A 25,172-nucleotide genomic window follows, 5' to 3' on the forward strand; every position below is an offset into this window, starting at 1 on the left:
TATACTGGTGTGTGTCTGGTTTTAGGCTTTATGCTCTTTCTCTCCCGTTTCACTCTCTCGAAGACACTGCAACAAAACTCTGCACGTGCCAGATTTAGTGTCTGTCGTAGCAGAAGATTCTTACAGGAGTCAAACTTCTTCCATAGTGAGGCAAAGGGCTAAGCGAAGCCAGGAGTGAAGCTGGTGAAATTCAGAGCGATGTGTTTACAGTGAGTTATCCTACTGTTTACATTGCTAATTTTAAGAGGAAGGGGAACCCTTCTTGGGATAATTAGTTTTGCCATATTTATAGATACGACCTCTTGCTAAAGCATGTTTTTCCTGACTCTGAGCCGGCTGCTGACAGCCGGTATTACAAGAGTTCATTATGAGTTTCATGGTCCATGTGTGCTTATGTATACATAGCACAGGCAAGATGAAGCCAGGGAGAGATAACGAAGGCAGCGATGATAAACCCTGTGTGAGGGGCCAGTAGAGTGAGGCATTTGAACAATCAGCCTGGGCCAAATTCCAGCTTCTGTCTAGGCCATAACCATAATGAAAATTGCCGTGTCCTTTAACTGATTGCACCAGTTCTCTGCTCCACACGTTATTTGGCACTCGAGAGAATCTTTAGAAATGGTAAAACTACATATTTACATTTTTATGCTAGTAGTTGCAAGTGATTTTATGCTTATGGAAACTGACGCTTTAAAAATAAATATCGAGGTTTATACTTCCCCTCCATTTCTCACAAGCTTTTCAGAGTGGGGATTGCCTCCTGACAGTCATTTGAAATCTTGACTTGTAGCCAGGAGCAGATTGCAGGGCAAGGTAGCCTGCTCCCTATTACCGGCAGCACTGGCAGTGGCAGCACAAGCCCCTAAATCAAGTATTTTGGGTACAGCCCCAAGGCTTGTCTGCAAAATGGGGGTAATGCCGTGCCTCCCGATGTGCCCTGCTGGGGCTGAGCCGCTTGTCATCTCCTCGCAGCAAGTCAGCTGTCGCCGCGGTGCTGTAGATCGATGGTAAATAAATGCAACCTTCTCGAAAAGTTCAAGTGGGCAATCGGAGCTGGAAAAGTGGCTTCTTTTCCACTTGGGTTGCAGCGCGTTTGTGGAGGGATTTCAAGGAAACCTCTCAGGAACAGGAAGCTGCTGACGGGCAGGCAGCGCGGTTGTGCTCAGTGCCTGGGGCCCCCAAAACCCTGGCTGCTCACCGGCTGCGTGAGTGTGGCCCTTGCCAGCCCACCTCAGCTTCTGTCACCTGCACCGAGGTGCTGGTATTTCACCTTGCACCTCGTGAGAAGGGAAAGCTGGATACGACTTCTTTGCCTTGCCTTAAGTAGGCCTTAGATGGCCTTAAGTAGGCCTAACGATGGCCTAACAGCACTCCAAAGCCACGACCACAGACGTTTGATTGAAGGTGAGACATGGAGAGAGACTTTGATTCACAGCATCACAGAGTGGCTTGGGTTGGAAGGGGCCTTAAAGATCAAGTCAGCCCCTTACATGGCCCCAGGGGCCACACAGCTCGAGGGTGTCCCTCTGACCAGCCCAGCTTTGGGCCAGGTCAGCCGTGGGGCGTCTGCCGTGCTGCACAGCAGCACCGGAGGGCTTTGTGCACTCCGGGAGCTTCAATCCCTCTGGGCTGCTGCGATGAATATTACAGAAGCCTCGCAGAGCGGTGGGAGGCGTCGTGCCTTCACGTGCGAGCAGTTGCCAGTCTGAATCACGTCTGCTGCGCTGCAGAGGTGACTGCTGCTCCGCTTGCAGCGGGTTAGTGGAGTGCTAGCAAGTCACATCGGTAAGGGTCCCGGGCTTCAGTCTCATCCGATCTGTCACCAGGAGAAGGAATCGACTCTGACAAATTCTGCAAGTGCCGTTTTCACTTTTTTGTTGTCATCGTTCTACAGCCATGCCCTTTGTTTCTGAAATGCTGTTTGTTTACCACAGATTTTTTTTTTTTTTGTGCAAATAGATTAGCTTTAATTTCTTTCTCAACTACCTGATTTTTATCACATTGCTTCAACGGCATCCTGTTGTTAATTCACATGATATACGATAATGTGATGTGATATCCCTCCCTAGTTAGCAAAATGTTAGAAAAGCTGTTGGCAGCTTCTGGAAGAATAATTAGCAAGTGGAATGACTCAAAGATGTGCACACTAGCCTAAGTAGGCATTTTCCAGCTGTCTGCAAGTTCAAAAAACTGGTAGGGACTTTTCAGACTCACACAAGAGTAATTACTTGCTACTAGAAAATAACATCTACAAAAACACGCACCGTGCAGTGAGGGTACTGTGGTTTGTTTCTTAATTTGGAAATTGGCTTCTTTGTCACAAATAATGTAATTTTTGTGTTATTCAGTAGGTATTTTCCTGAGGAAGCGAGCTTTTTTGTTACAAGGGGATGTCGAGCTTAAACTCGTTTAAGAAAGCTCTCAGGGCCTCGTTTGCATCTGTCCTCACGGTGCTGGGTGTAGCGGTGCCTTGGGTGGGGATGGTACAGTGCAGATGCCCTTGTGCTGGCTGATGGAGCAAGGACCCTGAGCTCCTTGCCAAGCCCAGGACGTTGCCATTTCCCTTCTGTGATGTGCAGGAGCTGCTGTCCACGTTGCTTTCTCTAGAAAGCCATTTGCAGCGCTGTGCCTCTGCTCTGAGTGGAGGAGCCGCCATCCATCACACACAGCCACACAGCTGTGCTAAAAGCTTCCTTTTTGTCCACGGACAGCTATTGTCAGCTAGCTCTTCTCTCCCCTCTTCCCTGTGCTTCTGCTCCTGCAGGACCAGCCAGCAGGCTGCTGGATCTCTGTTCGTGCCCCATGTAACGCCGCCCGGCCCCGCTGGCGCAGCAAAGAGGGTGCAGGCAGAGGGGACGTGAGCTGCCCGCACATTCAGGCCGCTTGGCTGTCAGCTTTATTTTACACTTCGGCTCTTACTGCCACCTCCGTAGCCTCTTCTGCTCTCTTGCCTTTCGCTTGACATCTCTTGTGCCTAATTCTCTAATCAGCTGGATTATCATCTCTTGGCACGGCGTCCTCACCCACTCTTCAGCCTCTCACCAGCAAATTACCTCTCCCCTCTCATCATTTCTCTGACACGTTCCCTATTCGCCTCTCTCAGCGCCTGAGATTTCCCTTCCCCTCCCCTCCCTTTCAAAAAGCGTTGTCCCGTATCCCTCTGGAGGAGAGGAAATTTCCAGCAATGTTCTTCTCCGTCTCGCTCCCATTCCCACCTCCCTTTCAAACCCCTTGGCAGCCGTTCCCCCTGTTCTGGGCAGCGCGGCCTCTCTCCGGCCTGCCCTTTTCTGCTTCCTCCCAGCATCTGTACGTACTCACTGTAGCATGCATTATCTTTATCTCCGGCCTCTTGAGTTTCTTTCTGCTCAGTGAAAACACTGAAAATAGCTGCCCTTTCCCACGGTCTGCTCCGCTTTTCCGTCCTCACCTCTGCCCCTCCGGCCTCCCAGTGGCAGTGGGGCAGGACTGGGCTCCTGCCATCCTCAGCCCCTGCTGCCCTCCCTTCTCCCTTGAAACGTGTCCAGCCGGCCCTTCTCCACGTTTCCTTCGGTGAAAGCCCCCCAGCCTCCCCTCTCTGTGAGGCAGGCTTGCTTCTTTTCCTTTCTTCTGTCTTGGACCCTTCCACTCATCCACAGTAACACAGTTTTTAGCATCCTGGTGGATGTTGCTCCTGGCGCTTCCCCATCCCTTCAGCTTCTAGCCATTGCCTCTGGACTAGTCCTAATCAGAAGCTTTTTTCACACACCTTTTCTCCTTTATTATTGCTGAAAACATTCACACAAATATCTCTTTCAAGATTTTAATTTCTCCTCTGGTTTATGCTCCTTTTGGAAAAATTCTTGCCACGTGCAGAGGAGAGGAACACGTGTGCATATGTACTTCAGGCGACAAATGGAATAACAGCTAGAAAAAATAATGACCCACCTAATTGGCACGGAGTGTAAGGAGTATTTCCTAGTGATATAAATCTGCATAGCTGGCCCAAGGACCCTTTTAGTAGAGCTAATTTCGTTTGTTAATGCTTGGAAAGTTCATACCAGACAAAATGAACTTTACTAGAAACATGCAGTCACAATAATACACATTATCTAAGAGATATTAGTTAAACACTGTGCTTATGTGTGCATGTGGATGCACACACGTGCTGTATAAACACACATAAGTATATGCACATGTACATACACGTCTATTTTTATGACACTATACTGGAGCATAGTATGCTGTGATGGAAAAGCATCATGTCATTCATAACAAAGTAGTGATTATCCCAAATTTCATCAAGCAACAAGTATTTTATTCAAAAAAATGCTGTTCCTTTGGTTATATAACTGAGGTATGTCTTTCTGGGACTTAAATTCTTCCAAGTAATGGCATGAGTCTATAGATACACCTACCTGATCTTGACTTCTGATAGTTATAAATGAACTGACCCAGTTTCTACAAAACTTGAATTGTGCTAATGGCAAAATTTTCATTTAGTCTGACTGTGGAAAATTATCTCCTTCTTTCATGAAGCTACGTCACCCATGTGGTCAAGTTCGTCTATAAATATTGGATTTGGTCCCACGTAACAGTGTTTTCATTCTTCTGACAGCCCAAGAAACACAGTACATTGATGTAGTCGGAGGTTTTGAGGGGTGATTTTTTTAATCGTTTATTTATAAATGCCTGCAATATAGATAAGGTACAATTAGGGTAAAGTTGAGGGGGGAGAAGCAAGAAAAAAATATGCTTGATTTTAGGTTGCAGACTTTTCCCTTGTAGATGTATATGGAGATACAAACTCACTGTCAGGCACAAGAGTTTGCCATCTAGCTTATTCCCTATCTAGCATGAAAATTGCTGTAGGGGGTTGCGAGCACTGAGAAGTATTGATTGTTTCCTAGCTTGCTATTTGTGTTATATATTTTACCTAATAATAAGTAATGCTTTTAGATTAGCTTCATTTGAAATACAAATCAATGGGCTTTATAGATTCCCCACTTTATACATAAACATGTCAGTCTCCAGTGGAGCGAAATAGTTTTATCCCAGATTGTTTATACCGTATAATTATTAATCTGTAGTTTAATCTCCTTGTCTTCATGCGTTTACGGATTGATCCTGCTTGTTGAGGAGCTCCCTCAAATCTCATTAAAGGTACTCGACACCTTGCCAAATAACTGCTGGAATGTGCCAGCTGGGTCCTGTTGCCTGTGGACCTCCCAGTGCATCGTACTATATCTGTGCACTGTAAGTAGCAGTGCCTGCCTTGTATCTTGCCGCTGTTGTTAGAAGCTTCCCTCTACACAGCCGTGTTTTGAACCACAATAAATTTGCTAGACTTTGGGTGCGCAGGGTGACAATTTTCTCTCTCCAATGTTCTCTCCGACTGTAGCTGGAAAATCACTAGCAAAGCGTTTCAGGCAAGTGAATAGGGAAATAAAGCTTAAAATTAGGTGTTGATTTTGCCAGTGTTTTAAATTTTTTGATCTCTCCTAAAGCTCTGGTGCCCCCATGCTGTGGAGCAAAGACATGAAATCGCAGCTGGAGGGTGGGTTTGGAGCCCCAGGTGCGGCTGTGGCTGTATTCCCATGGAAATCCATCCAACCAGCCAGGTTACAAACTGCTGAAAAGAAAGCCCAGTGCCTCTGGTGGCTTCTGCCTCCGAAGACTGGTTTCTGACAAACCAGGGGAACCTGCAGAGTCATGCTCTGATCTCTCTACCCGTATTTAGTGTGATGTTTCAGACTGCTTGGCTGTTGATGTTACAAGACAGTGATGGTCAGCCAACCACCATTTGGGAAGCAGAAATCTCGTGGTTCCCATCCTTCTCCTGATCTGCGTCAGGGTCAGGTTACACAATGGCATGTTTAGTTTGTTTAAGGTAATGAAATTATGCACAGAAGCTGTTAAAAGAATATTTAGATTGTCAAGTCAAGAGAGAAATGTTACAACATAGCCTGCTCAGCCTCCTCTTGGATCCTGTGTGCATGCAGATTTGACAGTCTTTAATTGCATGTCTCCAAGATCTATAGAGAATATACAGCTTCTCAGTTCACATCAGAAAAAGGCATACAGCCTTTTTCCTCTCAGAAGAAAACCTGCCTGTATTTCAAATACTGTTCTCCCTTAAATATTGTCCAGACTGTAGGTATGAGGTACATTTCATCAGCCAGGCAAAGCTTCCGTAGGTCACAGCTGCTGGAAGCTTGTCCCTGAGCAAGGCTGCCGTGGTCCTGCACGTGGTGTAGCAGTGGTAGTTGCCACCACGGGGTCAAAGTCATCATTGATTTGTCTTAGGTTACTCTCAGATATGGGACAGGTAGGTGTCTCGGAGCGTCTGTCCCCATGTGAAAGGAGAGAGAAGATGGAGGGTAGGAGCAGGTTGCTGTCACCCTGTTGGTAAACATGGAGAATGGCTTTGGATTTTGTGGGTCTCCAAGCTATGGTCTGCAGAGTATGTGTGGGATGTCTGCTTTTGGGGACCTGTCTTTCTCTGCCAATAGTACATTCTACCTGAAGATAAATGAAAAAAGGTAAACAGGCTGTAAACTTACTATAAAGTAACCATATAAACCAGCCTTATGGTGCTTTTGGTATACATGTCTAAACCATTAGGGCTGTACAAGAATCAGTTTGACTTTTTATTATGCGGGGTCCTAGCATTATGTGAGAGGCATCGGAGAGGGTGACATATGAGCGGAAATGCAATCGAATTTTAATGGATGGCTCACTTACGAGCAGACTGGAAAATAAACATTTACAACTTGCTGCATGAGAGAGAACAGGGAAAATGAAGAGAGTAGGAAAGCAGCTTGTCAGACACTATTATTTGTTAACAGGCTTCAATAATTTGGATCACATGGCTTAAAATCCCTTATACTGACCTTGCGCAAGCAGAGTACAGCACCTACCAGTAGATTATAAATGTATGTATGCACTGTACTCAGAACCAAAAAAAAGATGTTTTCCAAAGTTAGAAACTGTTGTGTTGGCATAACATTACATTTAAAGTAAAAAGTGTTGAACGCACTGGGAATTGTTGAAGAATTTTCTGCCAGCTGCTCGAAAATTATGATTTTATACTGTCATCAATAACAAAAAACGTTACTCTAATGAGAAGCCATTCTGGTTAAATGAAGAAATAGAAGAAGTGCTAAAACATTAATTAATCCAATATCAAAAAAAGAGAAAATAGAAAAGGCAGGAATGTTCCCTGGATTGTTTTTGTATTCGAAACAATGGAAGAGGATGTATTCATCCTGTACGGTGAGGTGGACAGAAGTTTGCTGTTTACAGCAAAGGAGGATCTGACACGGGCAGGAATGTTTGAAATTAAACATTCTGACATCAGCATGCCCTAGTAACTTTTACATCCAGGAATCTTAAAGGAGGTAGCTGAAAAGCTCTCCTACGTGTCTGTTAATCTGTAATAAATCTTAGGAAACAATGGCAATTCCATAAAATCGGAGAGCTGCCAACTGTATTTCCGATACTTCAAAAAGATAAAAGGGATGTCCCAGGGAACCATAGGCTGGATTAGCTTGACATTGGCCCAGGGTAACAATGGCAGAACTGCTATTTCAGGATCTCTCTCGAGAGAATTTGGATGCTAAAGTATAGATAATTCCAGTAACAGCTGAAAAGAGAGCTTTTCAAACAAAACAAGTCTGAGTAAAAAAGGCAACTGTGGATACTGCCCTTAGGAGGCTAGAAGAGGTGGGCCTCTCCGCCTTTTAGGTTTGTGAAGCAGCGAAGGAATGCCCTGAGATTAAAATTCCCATGATAGAGTGTGCTAATTCAAATAGAAATAATCAAGCCACTCTGCTTCTCTGGGATACAGTGTGGCTTGGTTTGGGGTTTTGTATGTTAACCTCTTATTTGATTTGATCTGATGGCTTTTGCAGCGTTTAGTACATCGAGTTCGTTGTAGTTCGGTGGGGGCAGAGAAACCAAATAAACTTCAAAAAGTTGCATTGAAAAGTTCAATAAATTATCTAAGTATTCTCAAATGAAGAAAAAAAAAATCCAAGTTCCCCTTATAGCAATGTTTGCAACTTTAATCCCCCAATTTCTACAATGACAGAGAAGTTTTGTAAGCTCCTCATCATCTTACAGAAGTAAAACTTGTCTTCACCTTCAGCCGTCTTCACAGTCCTCGACCAGACCACAGATGCAGGTACTGCATTAGCTGTACATATGCTCAGAACCAGCACTCCAATGCATCAAGTCTTTCCTTTCTGCACAGGCTTCTTCAGGCTGCAGTTGCATTTAGTCAAAATGCCCATTTCCATCTCACATCCTCTCCGCTTACCCCGGCTGTAGCCTGTTAGGTGTTGGCAGCACAAGTGATTGTTTCCGTGTGCCTTTCTCTGTCGGATGATTTATTGTCTGCAACAGGAAAGGCAGTTCACTTCCAGAATAAGGGCTGGAGCGTGGATAAAGGGAATTTAAACAGGAATCTTGGCTTATGCCAGGCTGTGAAGATAATGAGAATACTTGCAACTCTTGCTTAAAACCTTCTGATAATAAAACGGCAATTCTCGGTTCCTTGCAGGATCAAAAACGTTCTAGGAATCTCTTGGTGTAGTCCTGCTATCCTCTCGGCATGTGCTCTGAAAGTTTGTAAATGGTCATTTCACTGAACTTCTGATCATTTGATGGTTATAAAGGACATCTGAAAGTTGTTATTTGCATATGTTGATAGGCCTTCCAGGGTTCAGAAGGATGCTGTAAATCTGAGGATCCTACTGCAGTAGTCACTAGATTTTTTATTATTATGTTTAGATAAGTAAAAATCTATCATTTTTGGATAAGGAAACTCTTCTCCTTCAGTACATATGCCACCAAAGGAGAACATAATTGCTGGTATCCATTCGGTTATGGAAAATACTGCATGAGCAGATAGTGGCCCAGACTCCAAGGAGAACACACCACCTGTATTCTTTCCAGGAGCAGAAGCTGTGAAGTTATACCCTAAGAAATTCTGTCCCACGTTTAACCCAGTGACCTACTGCATGTGTTTCTGCTCTTCACACATTAATCACAACAGGCATGTTCCAAAGGACATGCTGGTTTGTGTCCCAAGGAAATATGAAGGGTATTCTAAACACCTGCTAAGTTGCAGCAAAGATGAAGAGCTTGCATTTTAGGGGGAAAAAAACGAGATCAGATTTTTCCTATAACAAGTATGTAATACAAAAGGAGAAAATAGGCTTTTGTAATTTGTGCAACTGTTGCAATTTGAGTAGTTGAAGATTTTAGCAGTGGGTTTGACCATAGCTTCCCATGCAGATGAAACCTCTTCAGCCAGTTCTGCAGATAAACTGGAAAAAGAGTAATTAGTACAGCTTCAGAAGTGAGAAAAAAATTAACCAGGAAATGTAATTCTGAGAGGGAATTTTTCTGTTCTGAAATTTTACAACAAACGCTCACTTTAGGCACTCTTCAATTGTAAATATTGATAGCAACCAAAAATTTCAAGTACAAAGCTTCAACACTGAACTGTACTAGAGTTTTAAAAGGATATGCTTCCTTGAGATTAAAACATAAGGAAAATGACTAGCTTTTACCCAGATAACTTGTCATATCTCATGAAGAGGCTGCAAAAAGGAGCAGAACAGCACTGTTGTTCATAATTTCTAGCTTCCAAACAATAGTAGCATTGGTTCAGTATCGACGTGACCTTCATTTTCATAGTCATATTAGCAAAAGAGACTTCAAAGGAGAAACATTTTCTTTACTACTTCTAAGTATTATACCATACAGGCAAGTGGCCCTGGACACTTGACCAACCATTTATGCTAGAGCAATTTGGAATATTGTGTGTGCTTCTGGTCTCCATGATCTAAAAAGGATGTTAAGGTACTTTAATGCATCCAGGAGAGGGCAACAAAGCTGGTAGAAGTGCTGGAAGGCATGTCCTATGAGGAGAGGCTGAGGACACCGCGTTTGTCAAATGTGGCGAAAAGGAAATTGAGGGATGACCTCGTCGCTCTCTACAAGGTGCTGAGCAGGGTAATGCTCTTAGTGATACGTTTTCACTTAGGATCAGCCGTAAAGAAGTCTGCCAGTGGGACTCGATGGTCTTTGTAGGTCCCTTCCAACTGAGACTCTTCTATTATGTTTGTGTAGATGTAGCCTAAGGGACATGGTTTTAGTGATGGGACTTGGTAGGTCAAATTGATGATTGGACTTGGTGATCTTGAAGGTCTTTTCCAACCCAGATGATTCTGTGATTCTGTTCTGTTCTGTTTTACTTCATCGTCTCAGTCAGCCTTGTGGTGAAAATGATACATACACATGCATGCACATATGCCCATAGGGATACATGTAAATAATTTTAAAGTTTTAGAAAAGGAGTAAAAACACTGCTTAACACTCCTTAACAAAACCCCAAAGTACTCATTTAAAGCAAAGAAGGCAAGACATAAATCTGATGGACCCTTGCCAGAATCTCTAGGCTCCCTTTGTGTGAGGAGATTTTCAGCCCCTTCAGCCTTTTCAGAGAGTTCACCAAGCTGGAGGGAAAGATAAAAATAAATAACTATTTCATTTTTTCCTCTCTGATTCTTTAATCTGACAAGCCAGATTAACCAAGAGTAACCCAAAAGGTTGTGTCCTTTCCCCAAGGTCTTGAAGCCTTTGACCACTTCAGAAAAACATAATATGGTGTTTGTTTTTCTTAGTGGTTTCCTGGCACTGTTTCAGCGTTGGGCATTCCCCATTCTGCTTTGAATAAGCTATTTTGAGTAGCAGACTTGGTTCCAGTCCCCTTCCACCGTAGCCAGCTACTGTAAAGAGCCATGTGGAAGCTATGAGAAGAGACTTTATCAGGGAAGAGTTCTTCTGTGTTTCTCACTTTCCACATACATATATGTATGTTGAGTGTCTTCTGAAAAATAAGATGATGATTTTCTGTTGTTCCTTCTGTTTTTCTACCCACTATATATATCTTCCCCCACCCCATTTACTATGCCCCTCTTACGACAAGATCACCATTTATATTTCAAAAACATTGAAAATGCATGTTAAACTAAGCCTGACCTATTGAGCCTAGGACAGTTATTGGCATGACTATATTACTTTTCCTGAGTTGTAGAAAGCTGCATATGGATACTTGCTTAGCCTGTATAGAACAGACCATACACACATATATATATATATCTATGCATGTACCATGTGTAAACATTATTTGAATGTTAGCTAAAGTCCCTAAAGACCGCAAGCTATCATTACTTTATTCAGCTGGGTTACTCTCTCAAAAAAACAATAACAACACAACTCTCTGAAGTCAAGAAACAGGTTTTATCTGTATGTGGAACATAAATCTATTTGGACTCTTCAAAGTAGCCTCCACTGGGAATCCCTGCTTCTTTATGGTACCAATCTCTGAACAACCTGAAGCACAATTTCTTTAGAGTAGGCACACGGGGTTTAAATAAACATTAATCACAGAGTCTATGGGCATCCTGACACTTATTTAAAAAAAAAAAAAAGGCAAACAAGCAAAAAACAAGAAAGTTGTTTCGTGGCACAGCTGAAGCCATAGTACATTTTTGCTTGTGTGCAATCTTCCGATAGTGAAATCATTGCAAGTAACCAAAGTGCTACATGCAGAAGTTATACTCAGCACTTCTTTGTAGAAGCGTAGCATCAGCGTTCCTTCTTTTTTCCTAGTCACTGTCCAGTTGTGCAGTAGGATGTAGGGGCAGCAATACAAACTGACTTCGGTGCTGGGTCTTGCATCCTGTATCAGAGCCTCTGTGCTGTGACGGTGTATGGCCGTGCAAAGCAGATGTTGCACAGCCTTGAGGAGACATCCCTGCTCCTGTCGGTGTAAGCTCAGGAATGAATTCTCGATGTTCTTGTCACAGCTTTGAAAACTCATGAAGCTTGCCATAAGGAGACAGCTCGTGCCCCAGCTCTGTAGCCAGCCCAGGCGATAAGTGCTTCATGTCACTGCCCTGGTGTAGCTTACAAACTGGGGGCCAGTTTGTGGCCTTTGAGCTATACTCAGCCCCCCGGACCATGAAGACTTGATGTGACTCGTGTTGGAGCTGCGCAACCTCCTCAGCGATGTGAGTTCTTGCCTTTGGGAGGCCAGAGTAACCAAATGCTTGCAGGGCCCCACGATATGCCCAGCCAGACCTGCGTCCGCAGAGGGCCCAAGGTGAAATCCCCTCTCGAGTTTCCTTTAGCTGCCCTCCTTCCCGCTCCTGGTCAAGTGAAGGTTTTGCTTTGAGGGGGTAGGCTCAGAAGCACCAGCCATCACCAGCAGCATCAGCTGCCCAGCCAAGAATGCTTGACAATGTCTTTTCCTCTCGGCTGTATATCTTCTGCTTTAGAGCAGACGTTTCTTGAACAATGCGAAAATCTCATTTTGGAAGATGTTCGTGCTAATGGCCCTGGCACCCGCAGTATGCTTGGCAGTAGGCAAGCCCGCGTAGCCTTGCGGTCCGCTAGTCTATTTTCAATTATCTGGGGTGCTGAGAGAAGGAGGCATTAATATTGCTGAGGATGACATAGCAAATTACTACTGCTCCCTAACCTTTTTAAATTGCTAACACTGTTGTAATCTGTAATTACAGAAATCAGTGTGAGAATTGTGGCACAGTATAATTATCTTTCCTGATACTTTATTGCTGTATGAATTATTAATCAAAATCAGTCTTGTATAGTATTTGCAGCAACTAAGAAGAATAATGTATAATTAAATTTCATTATTTCTATTTTTATGCTGGTGTTTTATGATGTTGTAATTGATAATTAATTGGTTAAAAATTCACACAATTCTTGGGAGTTTCATATGACTATGACTGCTTGGTATTCAGCATTTATTAATTGAATAATGGGCTCGCTGAAGAGACCTTTGTATATAGTCTTCTGTCATTACAGTGAGCTCTCAAAAATGGTGAATTAATCATTAGGCCTTTCAATAGTTTCTTTTTAAAGGAAAGCAGTGACAATATAATCATATCCTTTGTTGTTATATCTATAATTGAGAGATCGTAATAACCAATTATAAAGATGGTCATTTTACGAGCTCTGAAGTGTCACTTATTGATAAATTTCTTTAAAACCAAGGTGTTGATTGCACAAAATGAGTCTTTTCAGAGAAAAAAATATTAGATGAGGAAGGAAGCCCTGGAAAATTATTTTCCTCCCACTTGCCACTTAAAAACAGTGCGTGTTTATCACTAAAAACTGTCAAATCTGATGTGCTTTTGCTGCCATTTGTCAGAAGTACGAGTTCCACTCAACTTTTTCATTATTTTGTCAGCATTTTCCCCATTTTTTTCCTAGTGCCTTTTGATCGGTTATTGGAAAAGAGTAATTGAAAACCTCAGAACAAAAGGGTGTTTTTTCACACTCCGTGCATCCTATTGAAAAGAAATACTTACAGACATTTACAAGCAAATCAGTTTTGCAGACCGTCCAAGACCGTCTAAGAGCCTTAGATGTGGTCAAGCTGACCACTGCTAGTTAGCCCTAAGTGTCCTTTTTTTTTTCCTTTTTTTTTTCTGTTACAGAAGAATATGAAGTGGAACTAAAAATAGCCACAGTTCAGTATTGATCCTCTCTTAACATGATCAGGAGGAAGCTGCAAGTCACCTTGTATAGCACGATACAGCGTGAGCTCCAGCCTGTGCTTCCAAGCAAAACCTGAGTTGGGCATAACAAAATCTGTTGGTTTCTCATGTCCTGAACCCACCAGGAGCAGGAGCCCCTGGTGTCAGGGACACCTACCACATGTAGCCTTTGGATGGGTGCTCTCTGCTACTTGCCCTCAACATCTTGGTCCCATGCCTGTCCGAGGGAGGAGAGCACGACAGCGTGCCCATCGCCATCTCCTGGGGCTGAGGCTGGAGAGGGCGAGTCTAGGAGACACGTATGGAGGTGCCAGGTTTGGGTTTTCACCTCTGTTGGCATCCAACAAGTAATTTTTGTCTGCAACAGTGCTAGGTAGGTCAGGAAGGGGGGATAATGCAGGCACAGTCCTCTTCCCCAGGCAGCTTGTTGTTGGCCAGTGCACTGCTATGTGAACTTTCATCCTATGTAAGCTTGCACCCTGCAGAATGTGGCCCTGGATATTTTTATTGGGTCTAACTAATCCTTTTTCGTACCCAGTGAGTTCTCTGCCCAGTAATGTGCCAGCAGTGGCCAATTGCACAGGAGGTTTATTGCAGTTGTAGTGGAATTTGGAAAAACACAATAAGCATCCTCCTAAAGAGTGTGAGGTACAATTTCAGTTCATGTCTGTGATCAGGAATCAGAGCTTTTCTTTTTGCAGATTCTGCGTTTGCCTTGCTTCTTTTACTTGGGTGTCCTCTCGTATTTGCAACATCAGAAGCAATGAAGAGCAGTTCTGCCTTGACCTTTTATCTTTTTTTTTTGTTTGTTTTATTTGTATAGTGTTTATCAAATGGATCATACGTTTTCGTTTGAGGAGGGCTATTTCTCCTTCTTTGCCCATAATATTTTCCATTGTCCTCCAGAGGATTTCTTTTCTCCCTCTTTCAACATCACCAATGGGATGCAGACATCACAGTACATCACACCAGCAGTGACTAGAAAATGTGTCATTTCCTTATTAAAATGTTTCTTTCATAACACTACCTTTTCATCTAGCTTTCTTGGGTAGCCTTAAAGGTACCTCTAGGTGATGACAGTCTGTATGTCTCCAGTCTGTCTTTTCCCTGAGAAACTCCAAATTGGAGTAGAGATTGCAGGTCAAATAGTACCTGGTTTACAGTGAGGGTGGTCAAACTCTGCAGCAGGCTGGCCAGAGAGGTTGTGGGGTGTCCCACCTTGTTGATGCTCACAACCTGACTGGACAGAGTCCCGAGCATGGTCCTAGTCCTGCTCTAGGTCACCCTGCTTTGAGCAGGGGCATTGGAGTAGGCAATCTCTAGAGGTCCCTTCCAACCTCTACCATTCTATGAAAATACATTTTTTTCCTCTAATTGCCACTTGTGTGTGAGTGCCCTGGATTTAGTGCATCACCTTCTTTGTGTCTAATTCTTTTTTATGTTGTCTTTCTGCAATTCCCAACATTATTGGTATTACCTTTGACGCTTGAACTAATTTTACTCTTTTCGGTTTCCCTGTCATGATCTGTGGACTTCTAGGTCACTCATCAATGTAGGATCATCAGATAGGTAATTCATGCTGGAGAGGACCTCTAGATGTTTCCAGCACGAGCTCTTGCTCAGTGAAGGTCAGCTCTGAGACCAGACCAAGCTATATCCAGTCCGGTCTTGAAAATCTCCAAGGTTGGAGACGAGCTTTGGAGATCAGATGAGCTCAGGCACGTTGCAGGTGGTGTGGCCATAGGCAGGTGTGAGCTGGTGCTAATGCTGTATCATTCCTGGAGATAGCACACTGTTAACCTGCTGAAAATTGCCTGTGTGTTCCTTCTCTGTTTAATACAGTTTAACCTAAGTTATTTCCAGTCTGATGCAACTTCTCACCTTATGACAATCGAGCTTCTCCAGCAGCCTTTTGTAAAGGTTTTATCAAAGGATTTCTGAAAGTCAACACTAATTACACATACCAGCGTTCCTCACTGCTAATTTGACACACTTCAGGAATACTAATAGAGCAGATCAGAGACATGACTTCCCCGTGCAGAAGCCATGCTGCTTTGTCATGATGGTAATTTGCTTGGTTAAGTGTTCTGTACCTTTGCCATGATCTAGACGTACCTTCTCATCTAATTAGCCCAGTTCTGGTGCAGAACTTTCTGGTCTGTCAAGATAAGATTTTCTCTCCCCTAACATTTCCCTTTCAAAACAGGTGCGGCGTTGCCTGCCCTCTACTCTTGTGCAACTGGAGCTGGTTTTCATGCTAGACAATGTATTTTTGGTAGCAGCTCAGGCGGCTTGTTCGTACGTTCCTGGAGAGTTCAGGGCAGGCGCCAGCCAGAACAGACAGCGTGCTGCAAACCAGAGGGATTCGGATGTTCCACGAGCGACTTCTTCGCGCTCCAGAGGTCTCCTTTGCCCCCTCCTTGCTGCCCCTGCAGCAGGGCTCGGTGCCATCTCCTACCAGGCACTGTATAAGTGCTGTGTAGGCAAAGTTCCAGTTTTCTTTACTGAGGTTGCAACTTTTTTTTTTTTTTTTTTTTTCTGGTGAGGTTTCAATGGTGCTTTCCTTGCCCACAATAGTTCTTGCTGTTTTCTGGAAACTTTTGTTTCAAAGAGGCTTTTTCTGGCAGCATGGTGACCTATATGCAAACAAATGCGCAGCATGTTCTTTTGAGCTGGAGAAAGGCTTGCTAAGTCATTCTCTCTTCAGTATGAAGGAATAGCAAGTGCGTGACAATGATTTCCATGAAGAAGGCTCTGCAAACTCAGCATAATACTGAATTCAGCTAAAAATTACGCATTTTGAATTAACAGTGTATGAAAGGGTTCCAGCCCTGCTTGCTGCAGGGTTCAGAGCCTGAGTCCCTGCTTTTCCCTTCCAAGGAGAGGAAGAAAAAAAAATGATGAACTCCGCTAATTTTCTTGCTGCTACATGCCAAAACCCTAAGGTGACCTTCTCCCTTTGCACTCTAAACCCTTTCTCTGTGAAAATGAGCGACGCACTTCCCAGTGCAGGGCTTCTGTCCTACAGGATAAAGCCCTCTTGGATAGGAAACACCTCGTGCCTGGGGGTCATTCAGTCAAAGGCAGATCATGGAAGAGGGAAGACGGAAAATCACCTGTGTTGCAAGATTAAAAGCTGGTAAAAAGGTGGTGCTGAGCCATAGCCCAGCCCCAGCTTCCCCGTGCACAATGCACCATGCAGGGACGTCCGTGCCAGACTGAGGTTGCTGCTGCCAGCCAGGGCATCCACGCAGCACGGATCTGCTTTTGGGAAGACCGTGGTTTCAGGGGAGCTCATGGAGTCACAGCCGTATTTAAGGACAGCAAGAGCACCCAGAAAGTGCAGTGGTATAAGCAGTTTGGTTTAAGGATGGGGGTCCTTCCTGCAAGCATAGCTGGGGACCCTCTGGAGCGGAGGCTATGGTGTGCAGCCCCAGCATCGCAGTAGCACACATTGGTCGGGTTTCCTAGCACAGGAGGCAGGCTCCCTCGTCAGTGGGGAAATACACCATGGTATTTTCAGCACTTCACAGGGCACACAACTAATCTAAGAAAAAAAAAGCACTTGATGAGAGCTGTAGTTAAAAAGTAGGAAATTACTAATTAGTAACCAAGTAATTCAGGGTTTGATTCACACAAATTGCACTGTTACCGTAAAAAAAGGATCGCGATTTCAGGCAAACAGTGTTTTTTATTAAAAAAAAAAGGCACTGAAAGTGTAATTGGTGTTCTGTTCATTACCTGCCAGGTTTCAAGTTTCGTGTACATTTCGTCACCATCTGAGACTTACAGGCAGAGGACGTGCCTGGAAAAAAAATTTAAAGCTTTCCCCGTCGCATTGTCATTTGCAACTCTCAGGTTTTCCCACTAGATTGTTCTTGTAAACTCTTGCATTTCATAGCACGCAAGAGTGACCACTTAGAACATCATTATAACGCTATCGTTAGCATCAGAGCTCACTTACACAGAACGCTATGAGTGGGATGAGCCAAGTATCATTTTCTCTGTACCTTAACGTAGTACTAATAAAATGATTGCTGTCAATTCTTCTCGGTAGTGCCAGTGTATGAGAAAAAAAAAAAAAGAATTTTCTTCTGGTTAAGAAATTCAACCAGTAGCATAGAAAAACAAAACATTTCTCCCTCCCGTACCTGTATGCAGATAAATAAGTGGATTTGTGTCTTTCCTCTAGATATGAAGTCAGTGAAAGGATAGTGGGTACCGAGTTGTTTGTTTGTTTTTCTGTTAGTGTAGGCATTTCAGCTGTATACTCAGAAACGTAGCATGAGTCAGCGGTAAACGTTGAAAATACCAGCTAAAGAGAAGCTGCAAGCTTCTAAGAATTCCAGCATTAGAGTTCTGTACTCTTGGCAAAAATACCTGTTTTGTAGAAAGAGCCATCATAGGTGCTGACTTACAAATCCTGTAAACTTGGGATGATGGAATTTCATTGAGGAGTCTAGTATATATTTACAAGCAGCACGCGGGTCTTCTTAAGTCCGTTCTTGCCTAGATTATCAGTATCTTTTGAGCAATGCCTTAGGAAAACGGTGTCCTTATTTGAACACATAGCAAGAGAAACAGTTTGAAGTCGTTTTGTGTCTACTTGTGTACCTGTATATTGTACTAGCAAAGGAAAACGCTGCAAAGATCCGCTTTAAAAAAGTGACATGGGAGGAATTTTGCTTCCACTTCCTGCAGGAGTCAGATATTTGCAGTGCAGCAGAATTATACCAAAACACCCTGCTCTGTCACCCTTGACACTGTGTGCCTTCCAGGAGGCAGTTGTTCGCAATAAGGAGAATAAATTATTCCTTAAAATACTTAAAGTTTGCATGTTTGCACTAATTTACTCTTGGCAGCAGCTAGACTAATACACACAAATAATCCTTTTTCCTACGTAAGCCTTAAAACAAGTGTTCAGTTTGTTTTGGGGTACCTGGTGTGTTCAGATACAGCACAGGGTTTTCACTTTCTTAGTCAGAAAAACTGAAACAGGAAAACACGGCAAAGAGCATTCAGTCTGGTGCTCAGCAGAAAATTTTGCGTAAGAGAAAAATGACTTCAGTGTGTCCGAGTGCTAATGGGGCTCGTGTGGTGTCGGGCGCTGGGGAACCCGAACCCCCCAGCTCCACCACGAGCCTGATCCCCGTGTTCAGAGGCGTTGTGAGCCCGACGTGCGTCAGAAATCGCAGAACGGCAGACGGGGAACTTCCTAACTCACACGCTGGTAACGCCTGTCGTGCGTCCCACCGGCGTCTGGTCTGTTGTCAGCACGGGGAGAGGTGTCAGCGGGCAGGAGCAGCCCCAGCGCCCACGTGCTGCCCGGCCGCCCGTAGCTGGAGCTCCGCAGAGGTCAGGGGATTTTCCTGCGCCTGCGGGTCTGGAATTCAGGAACTGCTCTTTTCTGTAAATGACACTGAACCACAAGTGAATGTGTGAAAATCTGGAAATGGATTTCCTCTAAAGCCACTAAACGTCTCCCTCTCCCTTAAGGCTTAAAATCTCTCTGATTCTGCCTGAGAAATGAGGTCACCACAGGCAGCAGCTTGTCCCCATCAGGCGCAGTCTCACCTTGCCTTTCACTTGAGTGGAGGTCTTTGGTGTAACCATGCGGCGCTCTCTGTCCGCCTGAGAGCAGGCTGGGGTTTTGTGGGTTTTTTCCCTTATTATAAAAATAACAGAGGCAAGGACAAAACCCCTTTTTTCGCTATTAGAAGACACGACAGTCATTCTCGCCATTTTTGCTAAAATCTTCTGAAATTCCCCATGCAATGTTGTTGCGTTGACTAAATCGAGCGCGGCTCCTCACTGCCTCGTTGTGTTTTCTCTGCTCCAGGGTGTGAACGGCATGTCTGTGGATGAGAAGACTGACTCCCCCATGTATGTGTATGAGTCAACGGTGCACTGTACCAATATTCTCCTCTGCTTAAATGACCAGCGCAAGCAGGATATTCTCTGCGACGTGACGCTCATCGTGGAGGGGAAGGAGTTCCGCGCCCACCGGGCTGTGCTGGCCGCCTGCAGCGAGTACTTCTTGCAGGCCTTGGTAGGGCAGACGGAAAATGACCTGGTTGTCAGCCTGCCAGATGAGGTACAGTACCGCCGCCGTCCCGCAGCCCGCACGCAGCGCACACCCGCTCTGCACCGCCCAGGGACGGGGCGGGCGGGTGCAGGTTTTGGGGCTGCGGCTGTCGTTTTGGGGTTGGGGTGGGCTGAGGATGAACGTGTTCACACGACCTTCCTCACTTGAGAGGGCAAACCTCACCCACATTCCTCGCATTTACAGCAGCTGAGCTTTAAAACACTTCATCTGAAAGAGTCCTACCCAACCAGGGGTTGCTTAATTACTATCGGTTCATTCAGCGCGTTATCAGTACCCGAATGTTCTTCTGCTCTTCCAGACAGGAAATTGGAAAGGGGTCACTTAGCTGTTAGACAGCAGGTTATTGTTGAAAAATTATGTGAACTGTCACATTGTTTGGAGTCTCATCGCTCATCGTGGAACCGCCTCTCCGGCAGTTCATATCCTTGTTCTTCTCTTCCCCCTTTCCTGCGTCCCATTCAGCCTTGTTCCCTTTCTCTTCCCTTCACAAGCAGTTTGGGATTTAACTGCTTCGGGCCTTGTGTTTTCCACTAAGAAAGCACCAACACATTCTGTCACAAAGCAGGATTTTTCTCATGTACCACGGCTTACACATCAGGAAGCCAAGGGACGTAGAAAATATATACCTCACTGGAAAGTTCACTTTATTTTACCACAAAATCTCACTGGCTGGCTTCCACCCCCACTGTAATTTCCTCACAGCCCCACGGCTGCGATATCGCAGCTACCACAGGGCACGCCGGTGGCTTTGCTGTGACAAGCAGGGAGATGCTCGCCTGCCAGCAAGGGCTGCCTTCCCCCGCTGCCGTGGCACTGCCTGCCCTGTGACCCCGCTGGTGCAGGTGGCACAGGGGGTGGCCATGTCCCCCGGGGATGGGAAGGCAGTCACTCGGTGAGGAGGTATTGTGGTGTACAGCATGAGGCAGAGGGTTTTCTGGCATCATTTGCTTAACGCCCGTGAAGAAGTATGGGACCTTTTTAAGTGATGACAGGTCCTGAAGTGTCACACACCGTTTTTCCCCCCTCTGGTTTAGCTCTCTGGAGACCTCAGTGGCATTGTGATGTCGTCACGATGCAAGGTGGAGAGCATTAGAAGAAGTAGGTCACCGGGCATGACTTCATGAGTCCTGACACTGAATATTACTCACGAAGAAATTTCAGCCCAGACGTTTTGCATAGGAGTTCAGATATATCGCAGAGGACACGCTAAGATGCACACTATCATTCGGCGCTGTCCACTAATAATTTCCAGTGGAAGAATCGTGTCTCAGGCAGCGTTGCATAGCTTTCATGCTGCAAAGCAAGGGTGGGAGCAGAGAGGTGACAAAACGTGCCAGTGGTACACAGGTATGAAGGGACAGGAGAGCATCAGACCTCTTCTACAAAGCCTTGGCGAGACCTCTTGGTTACCATATGTGATTTCTTGGATTGAGATGTTCAGAAGAAGGAGACAGGCTTAAAGGAGGAGAAAAGACCACGGCAGGTTCACCCTGCTGGAGTGATGACTGCAGGGACCTACAGTTCCTTGCATTGGTCTGTACCAGCTGGTTTCTAGTAAAACTAGATTGGAAATTAGCAGATTTTTAATTACAGCAGCAGTGAGGTGCTGAGCCACTGGCCAGCGAGAGGAGTAGGGCAATACAGAGGGATCGTGCTCCGTCCGCCTTTGAGACCAGAAGACAGGACTTCATAACACAGTCCTGTGTTCTTATGATACTAAGGATTTAAAACACGAAGATTTGTCTTTATGTGTGTTTTATATGGCATGCTATATAAAAAACATTCTTCCAGTCCAACCACAAATGATTTCTATTTAAGTGAATCCCATTTGGATAAATGAAGTATCAGGGTTTTACATTTTAGAATATATCTCAATGAAAGATTGAAAAGCCTTAGTGAGTTAGGGTTACAGCTCAGTTGCTATTACAGCTCCAGCGAAGACTGTGGATTCACAGAAGCAATGAATCCAGGTCCTAAGGTTTTTTCATTACTTTGAAATCGTCATGCTCCACCTGAGAACAATAGGGTTTTTTGCCACATGCATCAATCAGTTGCAGAGCACCGAGGCTTTAACTTTTTCATGCTGAAAGAGAACGCTTCTGGTCTATCAAAAAGGATATGTACAGTTACCAATGCCTAATTGTACAGATATTTTCCATGTGAAAATTAATTGCTGATAACCCCACAGAGTCTCATCTGCTCAGTGACTAATTTATTAGAATAGTTATGTGTGAGGTGGTCAGTTAAATAATTTCCTCACAGATGTTAAGTCACTGAGGGTAAGGAGAGCTGCCAAACGCAGATTGTTTCTTCTCGACGATCCCTTGGTTAAGGAGCATGCCTCTGCCTCCGGTGTTGCTCTGCTTCAGAGTGTGCAGTTGGGTAGATGCCTGTGCTTGGATATGTGAAGTGCCTCCGACAAAGAACAGTGTCAGAGCTGCTCACAAAAGGAACTGAAACACTCATGTTTTTAAGAGCTGATAGAGCAGAGGGAAGAACCACCTTATTTATATTACATTAAAAGAAGTTAGCAGGGTCTTTTTCAGTTCACAAGCTAATGGCTTTTCCTAGGGCTGTTGTTTTTTAGTCCATGGTCTGCAGAGCTGTGGGAGCCCATGAATTATTTCTAAAGGTATCTGTGAAAAGTGACTTAATTTGTCACATAGGGGTTTATACCACCAGCGGGAAAATTTCAGACAAAAGTTAAACTTAGTGTCCTGGGCCAATGCATTGTTCATGCTTAGAGACAACTTACGTTGGCACGCAGTCGTTACAGAAAAACAGAGATTGCAAATCATTTTTTAAATATAGTCTTTGCAGTTCAAATCTTTCCAAAAGGTGACAATCACTCTTCAATGAACAAAGATGTTTTAAAGTCAAACATAAAAGCATTGCATTTTAAATTCTGGTGTGGTTTGAAAACTGCTAAAGTAGTCAGTTTTGGAGAATGAGCATTTATTATTATTTCTCAAAGGTTTCATGTTGGCGCTGGACAAAGCTTCATATGTAAAGCTTTTGCACTCATGTAGTGTTGGCATGAGGGAGCTAAACATGAAAACAAAAGAACTTCTTTTTGATTATTCAAGGCAGTAAGTCTGCCTCTGAAGACTGGTTTGCAGACCTTTTTTTCACTTCATAGCATGTTGGGGTCTTTTTGTTAATCTGGCATCCAGACATTGTTAACTGTTGTCTAGCAAAACAGTGAACAGATGTTTTTTTACATTATTTCTTGTTTATATCCAATTACATGTGAGATCAGCCTTTATGATATGCCCATCATTTCAGTGGTGGGACCTTGCACACATGCGGAATTGTGACTACTTGAACTTACCGTGTTTCAAATCAGTGTAAAACCTTGTGTCAGACGTTCCGTGTCAGTTCAAGTGTGACTGAACGTGCCTCAGTTCAAACCTTTTCCTCATCAACTTATTTAAACTAAGTCAGTATGGAGCTAATTTTGCACTGATTGAAGAGTTTCCATAAACCCTTTCATGCCGACATCAGTAATTCAATTTCGTACTACACCTCTTTTTAAAGCAACATATTTTAGTGTGTAGATAAGCGCTTGGAAAAACAGCCACGTAATAACAAGTGCTCAGATGTGGCTGTGGCGTGTGAAGTGTCAGGACTCAGAGCAGAGTCAGGGATGGAGTGTGTCAGCTGCAGCTGTGTACAGCTAATAAAAAAGGACCCTGTTAGCTCTTAACTTCTACTCTTTCCTCTTCTTCTGCAGTTTTGGTAAACAACTAGAACCTCGTGTGATATTCAACCTTGGTATTTTTCAGCAATTGTGCAGTTTTCATGTAGCAGCTGCTGCTAAATGCAACCTAAAATTAATATTTTCCAAGACTCGAGTTTGAAGCTGTAAAGTTACTCATTCAATCCATACCCCTAACTGTTGTTTTGTTTTATTTAATCACAAAAACTGGTCTTCCTTCCTTTAACAAGGCACTTAATTAAGCTTTTAATTCATGATAAGAAGTTAAATGGCACTTATGAGGCTTTTTTAATGGTTTCCACTTCCCATCCAGATTACAAAAAAAGGTGTGATAGAGAGGCATACACGGCTGTCAGCCAAGGGTATTGTAGGTCATGCCAATATTAGCTGGCAGCAGGCCATTATCCAATTAACATTGCTTCATCGCTGCAAGTAATAGCTCTTGAGTAGATGATTGAGTCATTCATGCTGTAGTGGTACTCTGCTTTACTTGAGCAAGAGCCAGTGTGCCGCAGAATAGGCTTTTTATTCGCTATTATTACCTGCCTCGCTTCGCTAACAGAAGCGCGGGGGGAACAAGTCTGGCTGGCCGAGCTGAAAGCCGGAGGCTGGACAGAGGAGCACCGTGTCCACAAGCACCATCCGTACTCGCCTTGCCTTCTGAAAGCTGAGGCTGCCGTGAAATGATGAAAACACAGGGGCGGCAACAACAAATAAAGCCCCGCGGTCGCGTGGGATTCCTGCAGCTTGCAAATGAGATTGCTGACCTTGCTTGGATTTTCATGACTTTGGGGTGTACATTTGGAAACAGCCTTCACCCGGTTATTCCAGCACCAGCACGCCTTTCTGTCCGGTGACGTTAAATGTGGGTCTTCTGAAGGAGCTGTCCGAGCTTTCACTGACACTGGTCCGATACTGTGATGTGCATTATAAAAGCAGCATGCTTCTCAAGTGGGTTGGTTAGTTTTATATGTAACCCTCTGATTTCTTCAGTCTGTTTCAAAGAGTGGCTAGTGGTGTTTCTTTTCAGTGCAATGAAGTGTCTGCTAGGAATGATGCCTTCCTTAACATTAAATTGAGTTGTCTGTGGCTTACCAGTCTTCCAAGGGGCAACGGGAAGCAGCATCTCTTTAGGAAGGGGGTGTGTGATGTGCTTGTGGAGCTTTTTTGTTTACCTGCACAGCTCTTCCTTGTGATTAGCAGAATGATGTTCACGGTAGAGGTACGCTGGCATACACCACATCCCGAGCTGCTCCGCGTCCTTCTTGTTCTGCCGCTCGCCAAAGGCTGCTGTGAAACCTGCTGTTTCCCCACGAGGTCCAGCCCTGTGAAATCTGTCATCTGTTTCTTCGTTTGAGAGGGGCTAACCCCCTCACACGGTTAATCTTCGCGAGAGAGAGAGGCAGGACAGGAGATAGATTCAGGTTCAAGGCTGGCAAAAGCTGCGAGTGTTGGAAGGCGAAGGCACGCGGCACCCTGGGTGGGACGGAGCCAGGCATCTAACATTAGCATCGCTCGCCGCTGACGGGGAGGAGAAATACTGGCAGCTGTTAACCATCCATGCCAGCCCGCCAGCCTGAGGAAAAAAAAAAAAAGCTGGGAATTAGCCAACAGAAGATGATTGGGTTCAGGGGAAAATCAAAGGCAGGATGCAGGAGGTCAGCTATTACATACCCCGCTGGCTAACGGCAATTACTATTCCTTTTTATCTCTCTAAGAAATAAACAATATTCTCTTACTTTGTCTCTTTCCTCTCTCAGTGCGCTGTGTATAA

At 44.4% G+C, this 25,172-nt stretch overlaps 1 protein-coding gene across 2 annotated transcripts in view; it reads left to right on the forward strand.

Moving 5' to 3' along the window:
* BACH2 (BTB domain and CNC homolog 2) overlaps positions 1-25,172 on the forward strand; it is a 192,702-nt gene that overhangs the window by 122,622 nt on the left and 44,908 nt on the right. For both annotated transcript variants that reach the window (XM_080586610.1, XM_080586609.1), the window contains one exon: positions 19,414-19,668. In XM_080586610.1, the coding sequence (XP_080442736.1) occupies positions 19,426-19,668 (243 nt within the window). In that variant the 5' untranslated portion in view covers positions 19,414-19,425. The remainder of the gene's footprint in view (positions 1-19,413; positions 19,669-25,172) is intronic.

This window comes from Anser brachyrhynchus (assembly GCF_964034855.1).
Source record: "Anser brachyrhynchus genome assembly, chromosome: 3".
Lineage (NCBI taxonomy): Eukaryota > Metazoa > Chordata > Aves > Anseriformes > Anatidae > Anser > Anser brachyrhynchus.